Below are 20,334 nucleotides of genomic sequence, written 5' to 3' on the forward strand. Positions count from 1 at the left end.
GAACATGAGTTCTAACCTGGAGTGGTTGATAAACTACTGTCATTCCATTGAGAAAACTGGTTTTCCCTCTCCCAGATATGAATGACAGTTCTATTGTTTGCCTGTGCCCTGCTGGCTAGGTTTATATTCATTCATTCATTTTTTAAAAAATATAACAAAATATAAAGATAAAACGAAAACAGCCACATTAAACTTGTGCAAGACAGACAACCAGATGGAAAAGAGCCCAAAGAGGGCACAACAGTCAGAAACCCACTCGTTCGTGTGCTCAGGAATCCCATAGGAACACTAAGCTGGAAGCCATAGTGTAAGTGTAGCACCATGCAGACCCTCTTCATGCCTCTTCAGCATCTGAGTTCATCAGAGCTTTCCTCGTGTTGATTTAGAGGGCCTCGATTTCTTGGTGTCCTACATATGCTCTGGCTCTTAGATTCTGCCTCCTCTTTCATGGAGTTCTCTGAGCTCTGAGGGAAGGGATTTGATGGAAACATCCCATTTAGGGCTGAGTGTTCCAGGTTTCTCACTCTGTGAGTAATATCTTGCTGTGGCTCTCTATGTTTGTTCTCATCTGTTGCAGGAGAAAGCTTCTCTGATGATGGCTGGCTGAGCAAGGAAATGATTTATGAGTATTGCATCATTAGGAGACATTTTATCACTACTTTGTTTTTGTTTTTTTTTTTTCTTTTAGACCATATTATTTGATTTTGCCCTAGGTCCCTGGATTATCTAGACTCAGGTTCTTGGTCACTAAATCAGTGTTAGAGATGGATTCCATCTTTTGGATAGGGCCTTAAGACCAATCAGGTATTGGTTAGTTACTCTTTTCAGTGTGCTGTGGAGCTGTGGCAGCTCTGCCAGCACTGGCCCTTCGTTTCTGGCTAGCAACTGCTTGAATTCAGAGAGTCTATTTTCAGAGACCTCTTTGTCTCAAGTTTGGCTTAATACCTGGTTGGGTGGCCCTCTTTTTGTTCCAGCAAGTACATGTGATCAATCCTCAAGCTTTTCGGGACACTTTGGAGTGGGAGGATGAACTTTTTAGTTGTCTACTGGGTGGGTCATCTACTTCATTTTCAAAGTTGTCTCTTTTGGGTACAGAGCAGGAGTCCTTGTTACCATAACCCCCTGAGTTCTGGAATTATGGAATGTATCATCACACTTACCTATGGAGATTTTTCCCCAAAAAATGTATTAGGGTGTTTAAAATTCTTTGATGTTCTTTTCAATAAAGTTAAATATTGTCTAACTTATTTTTAACTAATATTCTTACGTCATTTTGTCTGAACAGAAAATTAATTTTCAGTTAATCTTTTGTTTTTACAGAAACAGATATGTTCTTTTTGGCTATCAGTATGGTAGGAACTGACTTTTCTATGATTGGACAACTTTTTCCTCACAGAGCAAGGATAGAAATTAAGGTAAAGTATACCTATAACATTTATTGGTTAGATAGGGTCAAAAAATTACTAAGATATTTTTCTTTTAACTTAATTCATGCTCATTTATTTCTATTATGTTTTGTGTGTGTGCGCGCACATGCATGCATGAGAGAGAGAGATTGAGAAATCTTACAAGAATCACACACACACACACACACACCGTGAGTTCTAGGACTCCTGAAGTGTGTGGTGTAAGATTCTAGGCCTGGACTCTGCCTCAAACCTGGTGGGATATGAGCCAGTTTGAACTCCATTTATCAGGACCAGATTTCCTGGTAGTGCCCTGCCCTGCCTAATAACCTTTGACTTGATCCGGACTCACCCAGGCAGGATTTGGATTTACAGTGTAAATAGACTTCCCTCTATTACACTTAAAACACTCTGAAATAATAACAATGGATTAAGTTAGTGTTAGCTTAATTGACTATACATTTTATCTGTTTAGTGTGAGAGTCAAATTTTTTTTGTTAGTTTTTGTTTTTATTTTTTTTTCTGACTTTTTAAGTTTCTCTGTGTAGCCTTGGCTGTCCTAGAACTCACTCTGTAGTTTAGGCTGGCCCGAATCTCAGAAGTTCACCTGCCTCTGCCTCCTGAGTGCTGGCACTAAAATCGTGCACCACGATTGCTTGGCTTAGTCAACTTTTATTCTTACAATCTAGCATGTTTACATGTCTGTGTGTATGAATATGTATGTGTATAGGGCCACTCATACCCAATGAATATATACAAGTAATAGGATTACTCAGTGGGAGTTGCTTCTCTTCTACCTTTCTATCAGTTCTTGATGTTGAACTAAAGCTGTCAAGCTTGGCCCATGACTACTTTCTATATGCTGTAAATCTGGCTTTCATTGTTTATTTCTGCTATTGATAATAAAGATAGGATGAGGAAAATTTGTGTGAATCTTTCATCCTCATTACAAAAAATTTATTTGGAATGTGTGTCCATGTCTGTGTGTCCATCTGTTTGTCCATGTCTGCCCACACATCACATGTGTACGATATTTGAGGAGGCAAGAAGAGGGCATTAATTCTTTGAACTGTAGTTAGAGATGTCATGAACCTCCATGTGGCTGCTAGATATTGAACCCATGTCCTTGGAAGGGCAGCCAGTGCCCTTTCCCATTGGGCCATCTTTGTAGCTGTCTATTCTCATTTTTAAGAAACTAAAGCTTTAAGTAACTTAGCCTATTGGCAATAATATACCATTTAATACAGAATACTGTGCTTTGTAGAATTTCATATTATTGCTCACTAATTAATCCTTGTTTAATGGCAGAACATTACCATAGATCTTTTTGTTGTTAACAGAATAAATTTAAACGTGAAGAAAAAACAAATGGATGGAGAATAGACAAAGCCTTCCGTAAGTATTAAAGAATTCCTTCACAGAGTATTGTTTGTAGTGGTTGATAATGATCAATTCTTTGTCTTTGGCTCTAGTATTTTAGACTTGTCCTTGTATTGGCATAAGACTAAGGATGAAAGCTTTTCATTTTTTGTTTTTTTAAGATAAAGTCTTGTATATATTCCAGGCCAGTCGGGAACTTTTGTTTTGTTTTTGTTTTTTGAGACAGGGTTTCTCTGTGCCCTGGCTGTCCTAAAGCTCACTTTGTAGACTAGGCTGGCCTCAAATCACTGAGATCCGCCTGCCTCTGCCTTCCAAGTGCTGAGATTAAGGGCATGTACCACCACTGCCCTACTTAGTCTGGAACTTTTAATCCTTTTGCCTCAGCCTCCAAGTGCTGGAGTTACAGGTGTGCACCACTGTGCCTCAGTTGTTCTTTGTTTGTTTGTTTTTTTAGACAGGGTTTCTCTGTGTAGCTCTGGCTATCCTGGAGCTCACTTTGTAGACCAGGCTTGCTTCAAAATCATGGAGATCCTCCTGCCTCTGCCTTCTGAGTGAGTACTGGGATTAAAGGCGGGTGCTACCATTCATTGCCTGGCAGCAAACAGTGTTAAGTCCATGAATTTATACAGTAATTGATAATAAAAATTGGCTTTTTCAAATTTCTGTTCTGTGCATATGTGCATGGATGTGCACAAACACTTATCAGAGGAGAAGGTGTAGGAGTTGGTCTTTTCCTTCCATCCTGTGCTTCTGCGCTACACTTAGGGTGTCAGGCTTGGCAGTAAGTGCTTTTATAAACTGAGCCCTCTACTGGCCCCTGAGTGGTTTTTTATTGGGAAGGAATTATGTTCAAGAGATAGTTCACGGAAAATAGATTGCGATAGTGGACTCTGTTGTCAGCCAGTCGTTGAGTCAACAGCATTGACTACCTGCTGTGTTCTGGGTGCTCTTGAAGATGTGTTGTCAAATAAGGCAGATGAGAAATCTGATTGGAGAGCCCTGAATTTAAATAGGTGGGGGATATTGTTATGCAAGTTTCAAGTACTGATTGAGTTCTTGGAAGAAAAAGAATTGGGTCTTGATGCTTATTGAGTCTCAATGAAGTGCTTTAAGAATGGGTAGCATTTAAATTTAGATCTGATTTAGAGGAGAGTAGGAACCAGCCAGTTTCTAATACCTTCATTAAAATTATTATCATTTTTCTTTTTGTAAGTCTACAGAAAGAGTACAAGAGATCTATAAATAAAACCAAATTTATGTTTGAAGTAATTTTTTGTTTTAGAAGGTACATACTTGTCATGAACAAATATCAACATTTCATAATTAATGTGTTAGTGTTAATTTAGCTATGAAATTACCTGTGTTGCCAAATTTAATTCTAAATAAAATTTAAAAAAGAGATGGGGAAACAGAAAAAAATATGTAGCGAAAAAAAAGAACAATTAAAAAAAAAAGAAAGTAAAACGAGACAGGGCCTCACTGTTTAGCCTTGGCTGTCCAGGAAAACTCTGCATAGACTAGACTAGACTCAAACTCACAGAGATCCACTTGCTTCTGTCCCTCAAGTTCTGGAATTAAAGGTATACATCACTGTGCCTACCCAATTTTTTTTTTAAAGGAGATTTATTTATTTTATTTTGTGTGTATGCGTTGAGTGCTTGCATAAATGTATGTATGTGTGTCATGTGTGTGCTTGGTGTCCACAGAGGATAGAAGAGGGTGTTGGATTCCTCGGAACTGACGTCAGCAGGTGGTTGTGAGCTGCCATGTGGTTTTTGGTAACTCAGCCTATCCCTTTCCAAGGGCAGGAAGTACTCTTAATTGCCAAACCATTTCTTCAGCTTCAAAACACAGCTCCTACCTCCACCCTGTCTCTGTATAGCCCTGGATTGCCTAGAACTAAGTATGTAGGCTAGGCTCCTGGCTTCAGATTCAGAGATTCATCTGCCTCTGCCTCCTCAGTTCTGGAATTAAAGGTGTGTACCACCATGCCCTGCTCAAAATGAAATTTAATTAAAGTTAGCCATAAGGCTGATGTTAGGGAAAATAATTCATATGTGATTTAGAGAGTATTCACTGTGTAGCTCGTGAATTCATGAGAGACACCCATGGTTGACGAGTGGGGCTGATACCCAGTGTTCTGTCTTCAGTTGAAAGCGTTTCCAGGAATGGCTCCTGTAAGATCTGGAATATTGTGAATAGAGAAACTTCCATTTTAAAAATGGAGAAACTTTCCACTGGGCTTAATAAATTATTAGAAAATAATTTATAGATTCTATAGTTTTGTTTTTTTTTGTGATTTTTATCCTTTGTAATAGGAAATTAAAAATTAAAAAAAAAACTCCTGTGGGTTTTTTAAAGATTTATTTTATGTGTATGACACATAAACACAGATGTGTGTTGACCACATGTGTATATGGTGTCCCTGGAGGTCAGAGGGGGCACTTGATCATTCAGCACTGGAGTTATGGATGGTTGTGACTCACCATATGGTGCTGTGCTGAGGACTGACCCTGCATCCTCTGAGCCATCTCTTCCACTCCCTTTGTGGATGGTTTGTTTTTGTTTAGGACGGGTCATATATTTTAAGTCCTTTAGAACCGCCTAAAGATTCTTTCTGGATTCCTGGGGTGCTGGTTCTTTGTTGTGGAGAATTAGAACAAATTATTTTAGTTAAATTAAATTAAAACAGTATTTTAGTGTGTTCCTTTTACTGACTCATTTACTGATCTTTCTGTATATCACCAGAGATTAGATGTAAAGTTTAAGGAAGCATTCCTTTGTAGATTCATTCCTTGTTTTTTTTTTTTTTTTTTTTACTGATTGTTCTTTCTCTATTATACAGTTGACAATGGAAGTATTTCTGACTTCATTGGACTGTTTTATTTTACTGATGGCTTGGAAGAATACATAGTGAAGTGGTTGTAATGGAAAGAAGGCGTTGTAATCATAGGCTCTTAGAGGATATCTTAGTTATCTTCATATATGTTTGGGGGCTGAAAATTAAACCCAGGTTTTGTTTTTGGGTTTTTCGAGGCAGGATTTCTCTGTAGCTTTGGTGCCTGTCCTGGAACTAGCTCTTGTAGACCAGGATGGCCTCGAACTCACAGAGATCTGCCTGCCTCTGCCTCCCAAGTGCTGGGATTAAAGGCGTGAGCCACCACCGCCCGGCTAAACCCAGGCTCTTGTACCAGCTAATTCATGTTCTGTACCACTGAATTATCTCTTGGCCTTATCTTTGCCATTTAAAATAATTGATATGGTAGTTCAAAGTGTAATTTGAAATTTTAACAAAGAATATACCCTATTAACCAGCGTCCTAAATTATGTGTAGAATATTTTCATAAACTAAGAAGACCATTTGTTTGCTTTCCTGTCAAGCTTTGTAGCCCAAGGACACTGCTGTTTCCATTTAAATTATCATGGGCTAGTTTAGCATGTTTTAGATCATCTAATTGGATCATGCAATAATAATGCTTGGTGTTGGTTTCTTTTACTTTTATTTTTGAGATTCACCCATTTTATTGCTTGTATAAATCCTTTTATTAGGTTGGTACAAAAGTAATTTTGGTTCTTGCATTGTTAAAATTATTATTTTATATGCTTACATTCTTAAATATAGTTATTATGCATTATTAATGCACACTTCTCACCTTAGGATCTTGTACTACTGACTTATTACCTATTTATATTAAGGAAATCATAGACAAAAAGCAAATTCCAGATAGTCCTTTACATTTTTTTTTAGGTTATTTTTTTATATGTCTGAATGCACATCTTTGCAGCCCATGGGTGCAGTACCTACAAAGGACAGAAGTGGGCGTCAGATTCTTTGGAATTGGAATCGCATGGTTGTGAACTATCCTGTGGGTACTTGTAATTGAACCCTCGAAGAGCAGTGTCTTAGGGTTACTATTGCTGTGGTGAAACACCATGACGAAAAGTACTTGGGAGGAAAGAGTTTATTTGGCTCCACATCACTGTTCATCATAGAAGGAAGTCAGAACAGGAACTCTAGAGGCAGGAGCTGATGCAGAAGGCATGGAGGAGAGTTGCTTACTGGCTGGTTCTTCATGACTTGCTCAGCGTGCTTTCTTACAGAACCCAGCACCACCAGCCCAAGGATAGCACTCCCCACCATGGGCTGGACCCTCCTACATCAGTCATTAATTAAGAATATAGGCTTACCTACAGCCTGATCTTTTGGAGGCATTTTCTTAGTTGAGTCTCCCTCCTTTTTGGATGACTCTACCTTATGTCAAGTTCATGTAAAACTAGCCAGCACAAGCAGCCAGTGCTCTTAACTGCTGAGCCAGCTCTTTTGCCTCTCAAGTATTTTCTTATTTGAGTTCAAAATGAGTCATATATATGAAGAAAGTTTGCAACAATAACAATGCATTTGGTCCAGGAGGAACTGTTACATGTATTGTTAGAATAATGGTTCAAGAAGGTTTGCAAAGAAGAGGGGAGCCTTGAAGGTGTGGAATGTAGCAAACTGAGCAGTTGTTGAATCTGCTCCTTTTATAACTCACAGGTTGCTGTAGAACTCAGTGTGGACCATTCACTGGTCATTTTGCATTGGAAGTAAATTCGAAACATGAAAAAGCTCGAATAAAAAGCCATTTTGAATTATTGTCCTGATTCTACACACAAAGTTGTCTCGTTTCTGTATTGGGTTGTGATGTGCAATGAAAAGTGGATAGTGTAAGACAGCAGTACCCAGCAGTGCTTGGGCTGAGAAGAAACTTCAAAACATTTCTCAAAACCAAATTTGAACTGCCCACAAAAAGGGATGGGGTCATGATTACTGACTGGTGGTCTCTTAACAGTCTGAGCCATTGCTTTCTGAAATCTAATGAAATTATTACACCTGAGAAGCCAACATTGGTCAAAAGAAAGGGCCTGATTTTCCACAATGCCCAACCTTATATCACACAACTAATTCTTCACAAATTGGAACTTGAACAAATTAGGTTACATAGTTGTGGTTTTGAGTCAGGGTCTCACTGTAAACCCTGATTGATGTAGAGCTTGATATAGACCAGGCTGGCCTTGACCTCACAGAGATGCCTGCCTTTGAAATCAAAGATGTGTGCCACCACACCTGGCTTAGGCCACAAAGTTTTTCTTTATCTGCTATGTTCACCTGGCCCCTTGCCTGTTGACTGTGACTTCTCCAAGCATCTCAACAGTTTTTTACAAGTAAAATGTTTTACACCAGAAAGAGGCAGAAAGTGCTTTCCAAGAGTCATTGAATCCCAGGGATGGACTTTACAGTGACTAAAACAAAACACCTTACTTTTAATTGGCAAGAATATATTGATTGGAACGGTTTTTATTTTGGTAAGAAAAATGTATTTGAACCTATTTATAATGACATAAAACTCATGGTCTAAAACAGCAGTTCCTTTTGCACCAACCTAATAATTTAATTTATTTTTTTGGATTGGGACTTGAATCCAAGGTCTTGTGTATTCTATAAGTGCTACGTCACCAAGCTCTTATACATTTAGCCCATACTTGTTAAGTTACTTTTTTGTTTTATTACTAACAGTGCCATATTTGTTTATCCATCCTTTGCTTTGGATATTGTCCTACTTTGAAAACTAGAGAGCTCTTCTTCTTTTTTTTTTTTTAAATAAAAACTCTAAACTTTCCCCCTTTCTTTAAACAGAGGAAAAACGCCCCTTTGACTTGGATTTTTTTGCTCATTTGCTTCAGAAAGTTCTTGCTGAAGAAGAAAAAAGAAAAAAATCTACTAAATGTCAGAGTTCAAAGGAAAAGTCTTCCAAACCACGGAAAAACGTGCAAGGTATTGTTTGGAGTTTCATCTAGTGGTGAATTTACAGTATTGCCATTATGAATTGTGATGTTATTCAGGTAGTTGACACCATCATAGTGCATAGTTGGAGGAAAGTATTAGTATCATTGCTTTGCCAGTTATCTGGGGCAAATAACAGCTCCCTTTTAATGATTTGTTTCTGTTTGTGTATTACCTGTATAGTGTGTGTGTGTGTGTGTGTGTGTGTGCATGAATTTGTGCTTTTTTGAGAGGCCTGATATGAGCTGGAGAGATGACGCAGAGGTTAAGAATGCTTTGTTGCTTTTTTAAATTGGGCTGGTCTTTGGTTCCCAGCACTTGTGTTGGTGTGACTTACAATTGCATTTGATTGCAACTCTATGGCATTTGATGCCATCTTGTAGACTCTCTAGATACCCACATACTGTGTGTGCACACATATATTTAAAAGGAAAAACAATGTTTCAGTCTGGGGATGTAGTTTAGTACTTGCCAGGAATGCAGAAAACTGCCTGGATTTGATCCCCAGTACCACAAAAATGATTAAAAAGATCCTTGGTTCAGGCAGGGGACATAAGTTCATGCCTACTTTCAGTTATATCGTACAGTTGGAAGCAACCTGGAATGCATCAGACCTTGTCTTAAGCAATCAAAATGATACAAAAGTTACAATTCTAGAACTGTTTGTTCTACCTGATGTTCAGAGCAAATTCTTTAGCATTCTTAGGAATAACTTTAAAATTAATTAAATAATTTAAAAAAATGAAAATGTAATCTCATAAATATGTAAATATTTCTGCCACTTGAAGTTTTTATATCGTAATATACTTTGAATCCCATCACATTTCTACATATAAACTTACTTTTATTGGTAATTGGCATGTATGTATCTTTTTTTTGTTGGGGGCGGCAGTGCTGGGCATTGAACCCACGGCTGTGTATATGCTAAGTAGGATGTGCTTTACTACTGAGCCACCCTAGCCTGTACCTGCGTGAGCTTACAGTGCGAATGTTAGAGCTGATCTCTTCTCCTCTTTAAGTCTGTCTTCAGTTTTCACAAAAAGGACATGACAGACAGAATATACTTTTGAGTATTTATCATCTTCCCTTTCAATAAGTTTTCTATACATATTTCATGTGTTTATAACAATTTCTCTTGTTTTTAGCAAAAAAGGTAACTAGTGAGGAAGTGAATGATGATCCAGATGAATCTGTAAATAGTAACAGTTCAGATCCAGAAAGATCTCAGAAGGATACTCAGACAGTTGCTGAAGAGGAACCACCAACTTCATCAGGACAGGATTTAGAACAAACCATGTTAGAGCAAGATCAAAATCAAGAGAAAAGGAGAAGGAGGAAGAAGCAAAATGAAGCTAATAAGCAGGAAGCAACAAATCTTGTAGGAAATGTCCTCGTTCAGTCAAGCTCTCCTGAAGCAGAAATACACAAGAGTAAGTTTCAAACACATTCTAAGATCCTTGGTTTTATTAGAAGGGGCGTGTACAGTAATGTATATGACCGATGCTACTGTTGTGGATAACAGCAATTCCTAATGTTTGTTAGTGGTTGTCTGCCCAGTACTATGTTACATCTTGCCATCTTAATTTTAGTTAAAGAGAAAAAAAACAGCTGTAGAAAACAAAACAAAAAAAGTGAAGCAGGAAGAATTTTCCCCAGATTGTTCAGAAGTTGAATTATTTCCCTTGTGTTCCCATTAACAGTCATTGGTGATCATATATCTGTAACGAATCTCAGATTTTTATGATTTGCCTTCATGGAATACCTCTGTGAGTCTGTAAAAAGAGCTAGTAGAATTTCCATTTTTTTCTTGTATTCTTAGAATGCAAGCATACTGTAATTTAAGTGTTGCTGGAAGACAAAAACCAAAACTTAAGAGGAAACTGGGGCCTTCTTAAGAGTTTGCTTTAAGAATACTTAAAGTGAAATAGTAAGTTTGGAGGTACTGCTCAGTAGTAGAGCATGTGCTAGCACCCGCAAGTTACTGGCTTTACTATTTAGGAACCCCTTCTGCCTGCTTCCTTAGTCCCCTTCTAGACCCTCCCCAATGTATTTTCCAGCTTCATGTTCTTTTTAAAGAACCAAACAAAACAACCCACTGAGTCCCATCAGTGTTGCTCATATGTGCACGGGAGTGGGGTCATCCATACCTAACCTAACCAGAGGCCACACCCCTTACAAAACCGACTATCCCTTCCCCAGTAGCCATCACCTGCCAGGAGCACCTCAGCTGAGGATAGGCGCTTGTGTCCTTCCCTGAGCCATGCTGGACTGTTGACTGGCTTGATCTTGTGTTTGTAGATATATTTGTTATGAGTTCATAAGTGAAGTACTTCTGTCACGTCCAAAAGACTGATTTTCAGAAGTTCTCCTCAACCTCTGGTTCTTACAGACTTTCTATGACCTCTGTGATGTTTCCCAAGTTCACGGGTTAGGGTGGCTGGTTGGTTTAGTTGTTCGTTTGAGACTGAACACTCAACAGTCACTTTCTGCAGTTTGACCATTTCTGAGTCTTTGTAATGACTATGTTAACTACAAAAAGAAGCTTCTCTAATCCTTAGCTGTGAAGACAACTGTTTAGAAAGCAGTTGATACTGTGCCCATTTAGCAAAGCAGTAGGATATTCCCTATGGCTTAGGACATCATGGTTTCTGGTCCGGGCTTTCTTGCTCAAGCAGAGGTTCCTCCTGTGGCTCTGGCTAGAAACCTAATCAAGAAGCAGTTGTTACTTCTAGCATTTGTGCCACTGTTGCACCAGTGGACATCTCCTGTCCGTTGAGTTGCAGTTGCTTGTAGTGTTCCTAAGTGGTAAGGCAGTTAATGACTTTTTCCTTCAGTAGCTTGTATAACACCATCAGCACAATGAGAGCTAGCTAGCAGAGAGGAAGTCATAGTTCTGGTAGTTGAAGTAATAAAAGTTTTCTTTTCCTTTCTTTTTTTTCTTTTGAGATAGGGTCTGATGTAGCCCAGGCTGGACTAGAACTTGCTTTGAAGCCAAGGATGATCTTGAGCTCTTGCTTCGCCAGTCTAAGAGCAGGGATTGCGTGTATTTGCTCTCATGTCCTGCTTATGGCTGTCTGGTGTTTGTTGTTGTCTGAGACAGAGGTTCTCTATGTAGCCATGGCTGTCCTGGAACTCACTCTGTAGACCAGACTGGCCTCGAACTCAGAGATCTGCCTGCCTCTGCCTCCCAAATGCTGGGATTAAAGGCGTGTGCCATCATGCCCAGCCCACAGTTATCTGATTTATAAGCATTAGAATATTATACTCTTGTTGTTTACCATTATAAGAATATTACATGTAGAGGCTTGTGAGATAGCTCAGTGGGTAAAGGTACTTAAGTTTGATCCCAGGGATCCACAAAGAAGAAAACCAACTCCTGTTAGTTGTTTTCTGATGTCCACATGGGCACTGTGGTAACACACACACACACCAAGTAAATGAATTAAAAAATGGAAATTATTTTTTTAAACAGAGATTATATAATAAAAGAAAACTGGGTAAACTGGCCAGTGCCTGTAATCTCACCACTTAGGTGGTAGAGTAGGTAGATAAGTAGATTCAGAAGTTCAAAATTATCCTTGGCTACCTAGTTTGATGCCAGTCTGTTACATTAGCCCCTGTCTCAACCAAAAGAAAAAGACATGTTTTACAATGTAAAGAAGAATAGCTTTATAGTTCTAGTCTTTTACCATCTAAAATATTGATGCGTCATTTATGATGTTGGAATTAAGGTGGTTCTTTATCATAGGGTAAATATTAGTGCTTTTTATTACACATTTATTTTGTGTCCTTTTGTGTGCCTGACATGACTCAGCACTTGCCTGCAATCCTGACAACTTGGATTCAATCCCCCAAACCCTCAAAGGTGAAAGGAGAGCACTAGCTGCACGGAGTTGTCTTCTGAACTCCATATGTGTGTGGTGAAACATGTGGGCACTCATGCACACGCATACATATGCACACAAATGATAATAGTAAATGTAATAAAGTTTAAAGGGTAAAAGCGCTAGAGAGATGGCTTAGTTATTAAAGGCTGAGGCTTAAATAACAAAACACAATGTTCAGGAAAAACCCCTAAATCTTGAATGTTAAGCGGATTAATATTTTGTAGGAAAAGACAAGTTGTTGCATATAAATTCCTTATGCTTTACAATATTGCTATCTTTACTACTTTTTGGAAGAACATGTGTTTTATATTCCTAGATACAAGTCCTGAGGAAAATGAAGGCAAATGCAATGAGGAACAGACACCTTCTTTCCCCCAGCGCGTAGACGACATTGCAGAGTCATTCTCACCCTCCAGTGAAAAGGTGGAGCTGAGAACTGGCTCCAGCCCCTCCACATGGTATTTTCTGCCTCTTTACTGGCTTTATCTGCATCTTCTATGGAGTCTCCAGTTGTCATTGTGGTTTTGCACTTCTTTTCCTGTTTGTTTTACTGTATTTATTTTTGAACCTTTTTGTTAAACTTGAATATAACTCAGATTATTGTATTTTTATTAGCTTTTTAAAAAGATTTCTCTTTATTATTAATTATGTTTGCATGTGTATGTCTGTGTGGATATGTGCACATGAGTATAGGTGCCCACAGAGGCATTGAATTCCCCTGGAACTAGAATTATAGGTGATTGTGACTACCTGGTATAGGTACTAAGAACTGAGCGTAAGTCCTGTCAAGGAGCAGTGTGTACTCTTAATCATTGTGTATTATCTTCAAGCTTGGTGTGCTGGTGCATTCATAAAATCCCAGTACTGAGGAGGCTGAGGCAGGAATATCATAAGTTCAAGGTTAGTTTGGGATATACCTAGCAGGTTCTACTAGTAGATTCTGCCTCCAAAACAAATAAGTACACAAACAAACAAGTCCTCCTATCATAGCCTCCCAGGTGCTGGGATTACATCATAGACCACCATGATGTTAACGTTTAATTCCCAACACCCATATCAAAGCCAGGTGTAGTATTACACACTGATATCCCAGTATGTAGGAGGAAGAGATGAGATGCTTGGGCTTGCTCACCAGCCTTCCTAGGCTAATTGGTGAGCTTTAGGTCAATAAAAAACCCAGGTTCAAAAACACAAGAATGATGGCAAGAGGTTTCACACCATATCAGCAAGCATGTTTGTGTCCTTTAGTGGTATGAAAATTTATTTCTAGTAGTATGTTCCTCCTGATACATTTTCCCTTCCTTAGTAATCAACAAGATATCATGCCGCTAGCAAGTGAGTCCTCAGAGTCAAATGCTGCAGATTTGCCTTTGTCAGAAGTTGCGGGTGCTGCCTCCTGTGAAGTAAATAATGCTGGAACAGAAGAAAGAAGCGTTGACCTAGAGAATAGACCACTGTAAGTATTTTATACAGTTGGGTTTCTTCTTAGGCATGTTCTAAAACTATTAAACATTTTCTTTTTTGATTTTGGGATTAAACCTAGGGCATTGCATGGAATGGGCATATCTTCTAAGACTGAAAGGCTGAGTTGTATCTCCAGTCTCTAATAAACTTTGTTTTTAAAGGTAGATATTTTTTTTTTTTAAATTAGACATATAGATAGTAGATAGATAGACAGACAGACAGACATATGCATATATGTACGTGGATTTATGCATTTGTATGTGCTCCAGATCCTCTTGGATCTGGAGTTAAAGGCAGTTGTGAGCCATCCTATGTAGTGCTGGGAACCAAATCCAGGAGCTCTTAACTGCTGAGGCATTTCTCTATCCTCTTGATAAAGATCTTAAATAACATTTAGAGAGTAGAAGGGACTCTTCATATGTCGATCATTTAACAGGTGATTTTACTGCAGTCTCTCAATCACATGTCATCAAAAGATTTCACTTTCTGTTTCTTTCTCTTGGGATTCTGTTTTATTATAGAATGGAAATGGTGGGTCTGGCAGCCTACATATAATTAGCAAGCACTGGGTTTGATTTAAGAGATCTTACCTCAAAGACTCGGGGAATGAGTAATTGAGGAAGATTCCCAAGGTCAGTCTTGGGTCTTGTATTAGTCAGGGTTCTGTAGAGGAACAGTACCTATAAAATGAATATGTATGTATGTATGTTGGTGGGAGCAGACCACTTGTTTGTGCCGGCTGCCCAGCTAGCTTATACCCGAAATAACCACACAGAAACTGTATTAATTAAAACATTGCCTGGCCCATTAGCTCTAGTTTCTTATTGGCTAATTCTTACATCTTAATTTAACCCATTTTTATTAATCTGTGTATCGCCACGTGACTTTGGTTTACCGGCAAGATTCTAACTGGCGTCAGTCTTAGGAAGAAGATCCAAGGCACTCTCACTCTGCCCTTCTTCCTAGCGTTCAGTTCTGTCTTTCTCCGCCTACCTAAGTTTTGCCCTATCAGGCCCAAAGCAACTTCTTTATTCATTGACCAATGAAAGCAACACAGAAGAACCTCCTACACCATATGTTTGCGTGTATGTACACACATGTATATACAAACACGTGCATACACACAGAGAGATACTGATATACATAGAAGGGGAATTTATTAGATTGGCTTACAGGTTGTAGTCCAGCTAGTACAACAATGGCTGCCTACCAATGGAAGGTCCTAGAATTCAGTAGTTGTTCAGTCCATGAGGATGGATGTCTCAGCTGGTCTTCACTGTGTGCTGGAATCCTGAAGAAGTAGTCTCCAAAGCCAGTGAAAGAATGAACTTGCCAGTGAGAGCAAGCAGGCAAAGAACAAAGCGCTTCCTTCTTCCATGTCCTTTATATGGGCTGATGCGAAAAGGTATGGCCCAGATTAAAGGTGGCTCCTCCCATCTCTAAAGATCTGGATTAAAGGTGTGTCTCTGTACCTCAAAGACTCAGGATAGAAATGTGTCTACCCACTTCAAATTACTAATTAAGAAAAAAGTTACTCACAAGTGTGCTCAGTCCTTTGGATTTTAGTTTGTTCCAGGTGTAGTCAAGTTCATAACCAAGAACAGCCATTACAGGCCTGCACAGCCACCCACATCCACACATGAACATGAGCACACATGTACATCACATACACACGAAAAGAAGAAAAAGGAACAAAATCTGTTCAACTCATGAATGCTGATTTTTAATGGAGCACACCATATTGAGAATCAAAATTTTAAAATTAATTTTTGGAGTAAACTGTATTTTTTTGGTTAAGCATTAAGAAGCAAAGTCTCCTCCACCCTGTCTTCCTTCTAAAGAATGAGTAGTGTTCTTACAGGGACTTTAAGTGTATGCTGAAGCAAACCTAAATGTGACATACTCATACATAATGTTTTGCAGGATCCTCCCCCATACTTTTATATAAAACATATCTTTTATTTTTATAGCTTTATAGTGTTTCATCATTTGAATGTTCTCTAGTTTGTGTGGTTTGTTCTCCACTCATGGCCTTATAGGTTGTTTTTACAAATACTTACAATCTTTGCTTTCACTTTTATGCCAGTTTGCAAGTATGTTTTTCATTGAAGGTTTAAAAATGGAAGTGTTTGCTTAAAGAATATGTGTGTGTGTGCGCGCGCCATGGAACACATGGAAAGGTCAGAGGACAACTTGAGGAGATGGTGCTCTCCTCCAGGGGTCAGAGTCTTGATGGCAAATTCCTTAATCTACTGAACCATCTCTTTAGCCTCCAGGTTTTTATTTTTATGGTATCTGTTTTCTAATTTTTTCCTACTTTTTATGAAATCTTAGATTTACTCAATCTAAATTAAAGTTTCTAAGGTTAACTTTCTTTTGTTCTTTCTGCCTTCATTTTAATGTCTGATCCACTTGGAATATATTATCAGCATAGTGCAATGGATGGAACTCTCTCTGTTTTGTTAATCAGTTTTCCCACTAGAAGTTTGTTTTGTGTAATGTTTATTTATTTTTTTGCTTTTTTTTTTTTTTGAAACAGGGTCTTTTTTTTTTTTTGTTTTGTTTTTTTTGTTTTTCGAGACAGGGTTTCTCTGTGGCTAGTTCCTGTCCTGGAACTAGCTCTTGTAGACCAGGCTGGTCTCGAACTCACAGAGATCCGCCTGCCTCTGCCTCCCGAGTGCTGGGATTAAAGGCGTGCGCCACCACCGCCCGGCGAAACAGGGTCTTGCTATGTAGTCTTAGCTTTCTTGGCACTTGCTGTGTATTTTAGGCTGGCCTCAAACTTAGAGAGATCCACCTGCCTCTTCCTCTTTAGTGCTGGGTTTAAAGGCATGCACCCTCAAACATAGCATAACATTTATTTTTTAAGTATCCTGTGTTACACATTTCAACTTTTCTATTTTGGGAGATGATCTTTAGTATGGTCTAAAATCAAATCTGCTTTGGAATTATTTTCTGTTGTGTTTCATTTACATGTTCTTTTGGTACCACTTTAAATCTTAATTACTGATATTGATATGTTTTTAATATCTGATAGAGTAAGTCTCTCAGCGTCAGGGCTTTAAGGAGCTCTTTGAATTTTCCAATTTTTTAGAGTTTTATTTGATCTTGACTACATGTTGGTTGCAATTCAAATAACATCTTTTTTTTTTTTTTTTTTTTTTTTTTTTTAGAGAGACTGAACAAGCAGAAAATGTTAAACCAAAATCCAGAAGTCGACTGCAGAGACCTAAACCTAATCTGTCCAGGGCAGTTGGGAAGAAGTCAGTTGTTTCTCAAGATACACAAGATGAAAGGAGCAAAATCTCACCTTCAGAAACTTCAGCTGTAAAGGTGCGGCCTAAGAGAATTTATGGAAAAGAAAGCTATAAACATATTTTCTAAGTAATTACAAATAAAATATTTAGCTTGTAATTTCAAACTTGTAACTGATAGGAAAACACAATAACTTAAAATTAGATTTGTGTTTATTAGTCTTTTTCATGTGTTTACTTCAGCAAGTGGACTATAACAATTGAAAAAATCTCAATGATAAATTTGATGTGTGCTCGCGCATGCAATTAGGAATGAACCTAGACCTTGGTCATGCTAGGCAAACAAACATTCTACCACTCACCGACATCCCCCAGCTCACTTTTTAAATTGTATAAAATGTTTATTCAAAATATTTCTTGTATGTTTGATTTCATATTTGTGTTGCAATCACATCTGTGGGTACATATATGTGCATGTGTGTAGAGGTCCAAGGGTCAGTTTCAGTGTTGGTTCTCAGTAGCTTTCTACTTTGCTTCTTCAGCTAAGGTTTCTTTTCAGTCTGAGGCTTTCCAGTTAAGCCAGAATGACTGGACAGTGAATTCTAGGTTTCTGTTAGGTTTCACCTTCCCATCACTGGGATTATAAATACCCTTCTTTTTTTTTTTTTTTTTTTTTTTTACAATTTATTTATTTTATGTGCATTGGCGTTTTGTCTGTATATATGCTTGTGTGAGGCTGTCAGAGCTTCTGGAACTGGAGTTACAGTTTGAATTGGCATGTGGGTGCTGGGAACTGAACTCAGGTCCTCTGAAGAGCAGTGCAGTCATTGCTCTTAACTGCTGAGCCATCTCTCCAGTCCCATAAGCACCCTTCTTACTGAGTCATCTCTCTGGCCCCAGGGCTATTTGGTTTTGTTTTTCAGATTAATAAATAAAATAATTTTGTAAGTAGGGTTTTGTTGTTTTCAAGTCAGATCTCATTGTGTAGTCCTGGTTGGCCTGTAAATCATTACGTAGACCAGGCTGGCCTGGAACTTGCAAATATCCCCCTGCCTCTGCCTCCTGGTATTGGAATTAAAGGGGATGATGTGCCACCATGAGTGACAAATAGGGCTTTCTAATGGAAAAAATTTTTCTGTTAGTGTTGTGATTATTTTTCAGAGTATTCAAAAAAAAAATTTTTTTTTTTTTTTTCCAAGACAGGGTTTCTCTGTAGCTTTGGTGCCTGTCCCGGAACTAGCTCTTGTAGACCAGGCTGGCCTCGAACTCCCAGAGATCCGCCTGCCTCTGCCTGTTAGTATGCATTGTTAAAAGAAAGTCCCTATGTTATGATTTGCATTGACTAAATGACCCTAGGCAGGGTAGATGGCTCAGCAGTTAAGAGGTCATGCTGCTCTTTGATTGGACCTGAATTCCATTCCTAGTCCTCATATCAGATAACTCACAGCCTTCTGTAATCGCAGCTCCAAGAGCATCTGACTTCTTTTTCTGGCCTCCCTAGACACCTGCATACACTCATACATAGGCACACAAGTAGACATAGATAAATAATAAAGTAAATCTTTCGAACATAGATCCTATTTATTCATATTTCTGGGAGTTACACTCTTAAAATTGTTTTGAGTGTGTCCTCAATCACTTTTAAGCTGCTCTTTAGGTTTCCTCCCTCATTGATTTATTTGAACTGTTTTGCATACAGGACTCAGAGTCTCAAGTGCTGGTAAGTGCTCTGCCGCTGCCCTTCCTCCTGCCTCTGGGGAAGTCCCTTTCTTATTAGATGGCTTTCTTTGGCATCTGTGACAAAAGCCCGAGGCCTTGCACACAAACTATGTCTCCAGTGCTCTAACCCTTTTATTGTTAAATCATAATCTAGTACAATTGAAGCTTTTCAAAACAATATCTAGTTGATTATTTGTGGAGGAGGGTGGCATGCACATGCCACAACACACACACACACACACACACACACACACTCACACACACACACACGGAAGTCAGAGAACAACTTGCAGACTTGATTTTCTCTACTTTGTGCCATTTTGGGAGATTAAACTCAGATCATTAGGTTTGGTGCAAGTTCCTTGACCACTGAGCCATCACGCTAGCCCAGATTTTATGTAGAAATTTTGGAAATACAGATTAATTTAAGAACCAAACAAAAGTTGTAATTTTATTATCTGTATGCAGTCAGTCTTTTCACATTTTTCTCTCTAAGTTTGTTTTCCTTCCCTTGCTGTCAGGATAACCACCAGGGCAAAAGCTATAGACTGTGAGGCGAGGAATTCCCCAGTGAACCACATTCTTTACCTTTCAGGTTTTATTCATTTTTTTATCCTTTGGTATTTAAAATTTTGTAAATTTTTCAGTGTCATTTAAACACATTTAGAAAACATTTTAAAATAATACTTTAGCAATATAGTATAATTGCATTTATTTAAATATTGATTTATTTTTGGAAAACTTATGTTAGCGATGTAGGCCATTTTACATAATATTGTGGTGAACATTTTAGTGCTTACATGTTTTTCAATTACTCTTGTTAAATTTTAAAATAATTACATATTGTGTGGAGGTGCAGTGGGCCTGGAATCAGAGGATAACTTGCCAAGGAGTGGTTTTCTTTTTCCATTATGTGGGTCTTAGAGATTAAAATTATGCAATTATGCTGTAAGAATTGGTGGCAAGCATCTTTTCCTTTCCTTTGGACCCCTCAATTCTTTTCCTTTTTTTTTTTATTTTTGGAGACAAGGTCTTAGTGTATAGCTTTGGTTTTCCTGAAACTCCCGGCTGGACTCAACCCATAGAGATTTGCCTACCTCTGCCTTCCATGTGTTGGGGTTAAAGGCAAATGCTGCCATTCCTGACTCTTCAGTTACTTCCTTAAAATACAGTTTACCTTGTGGATTGCATTTATCCCGATATGGTATGATGGACCATGCCCTCCTGAAGGGTTGTTGTGAGCATCTTCAGAAAATTGCTTCGCTCAACTGCCAACTGAGATGAAACTAGCACACAGGTTATGAGATGAAAGACCTAATTAACGACGCCCCCATTCAGCAGGAAGCAGTTTGGAGACAAAAAACTGCGCCCATGTTCCCAAATATGGTTTATAAATGTTCTTT

At 38.5% G+C, this 20,334-nt stretch overlaps 1 protein-coding gene across 2 annotated transcripts in view; it reads left to right on the forward strand.

Annotated features, from left to right (window-relative positions):
- Bdp1 (B double prime 1, subunit of RNA polymerase III transcription initiation factor IIIB) overlaps positions 1-20,334 on the forward strand; it is a 93,264-nt gene that overhangs the window by 15,880 nt on the left and 57,050 nt on the right. For both annotated transcript variants that reach the window (XM_041663344.1, XM_041663345.1), the window contains exons 7-13: positions 1,321-1,415; positions 2,747-2,801; positions 8,461-8,598; positions 9,753-10,037; positions 12,811-12,952; positions 13,801-13,950; positions 17,132-17,291. In XM_041663344.1, the coding sequence (XP_041519278.1) occupies positions 1,321-1,415; positions 2,747-2,801; positions 8,461-8,598; positions 9,753-10,037; positions 12,811-12,952; positions 13,801-13,950; positions 17,132-17,291 (1,025 nt within the window). The remainder of the gene's footprint in view (positions 1-1,320; positions 1,416-2,746; positions 2,802-8,460; positions 8,599-9,752; positions 10,038-12,810; positions 12,953-13,800; positions 13,951-17,131; positions 17,292-20,334) is intronic.

The sequence above is a fragment of the Microtus oregoni genome, unplaced genomic scaffold (genome assembly GCF_018167655.1).
Source record: "Microtus oregoni isolate MIOR12 unplaced genomic scaffold, Mior012 000014F_ref0000157, whole genome shotgun sequence".
Taxonomy (NCBI): Eukaryota; Metazoa; Chordata; class Mammalia; order Rodentia; family Cricetidae; genus Microtus; species Microtus oregoni.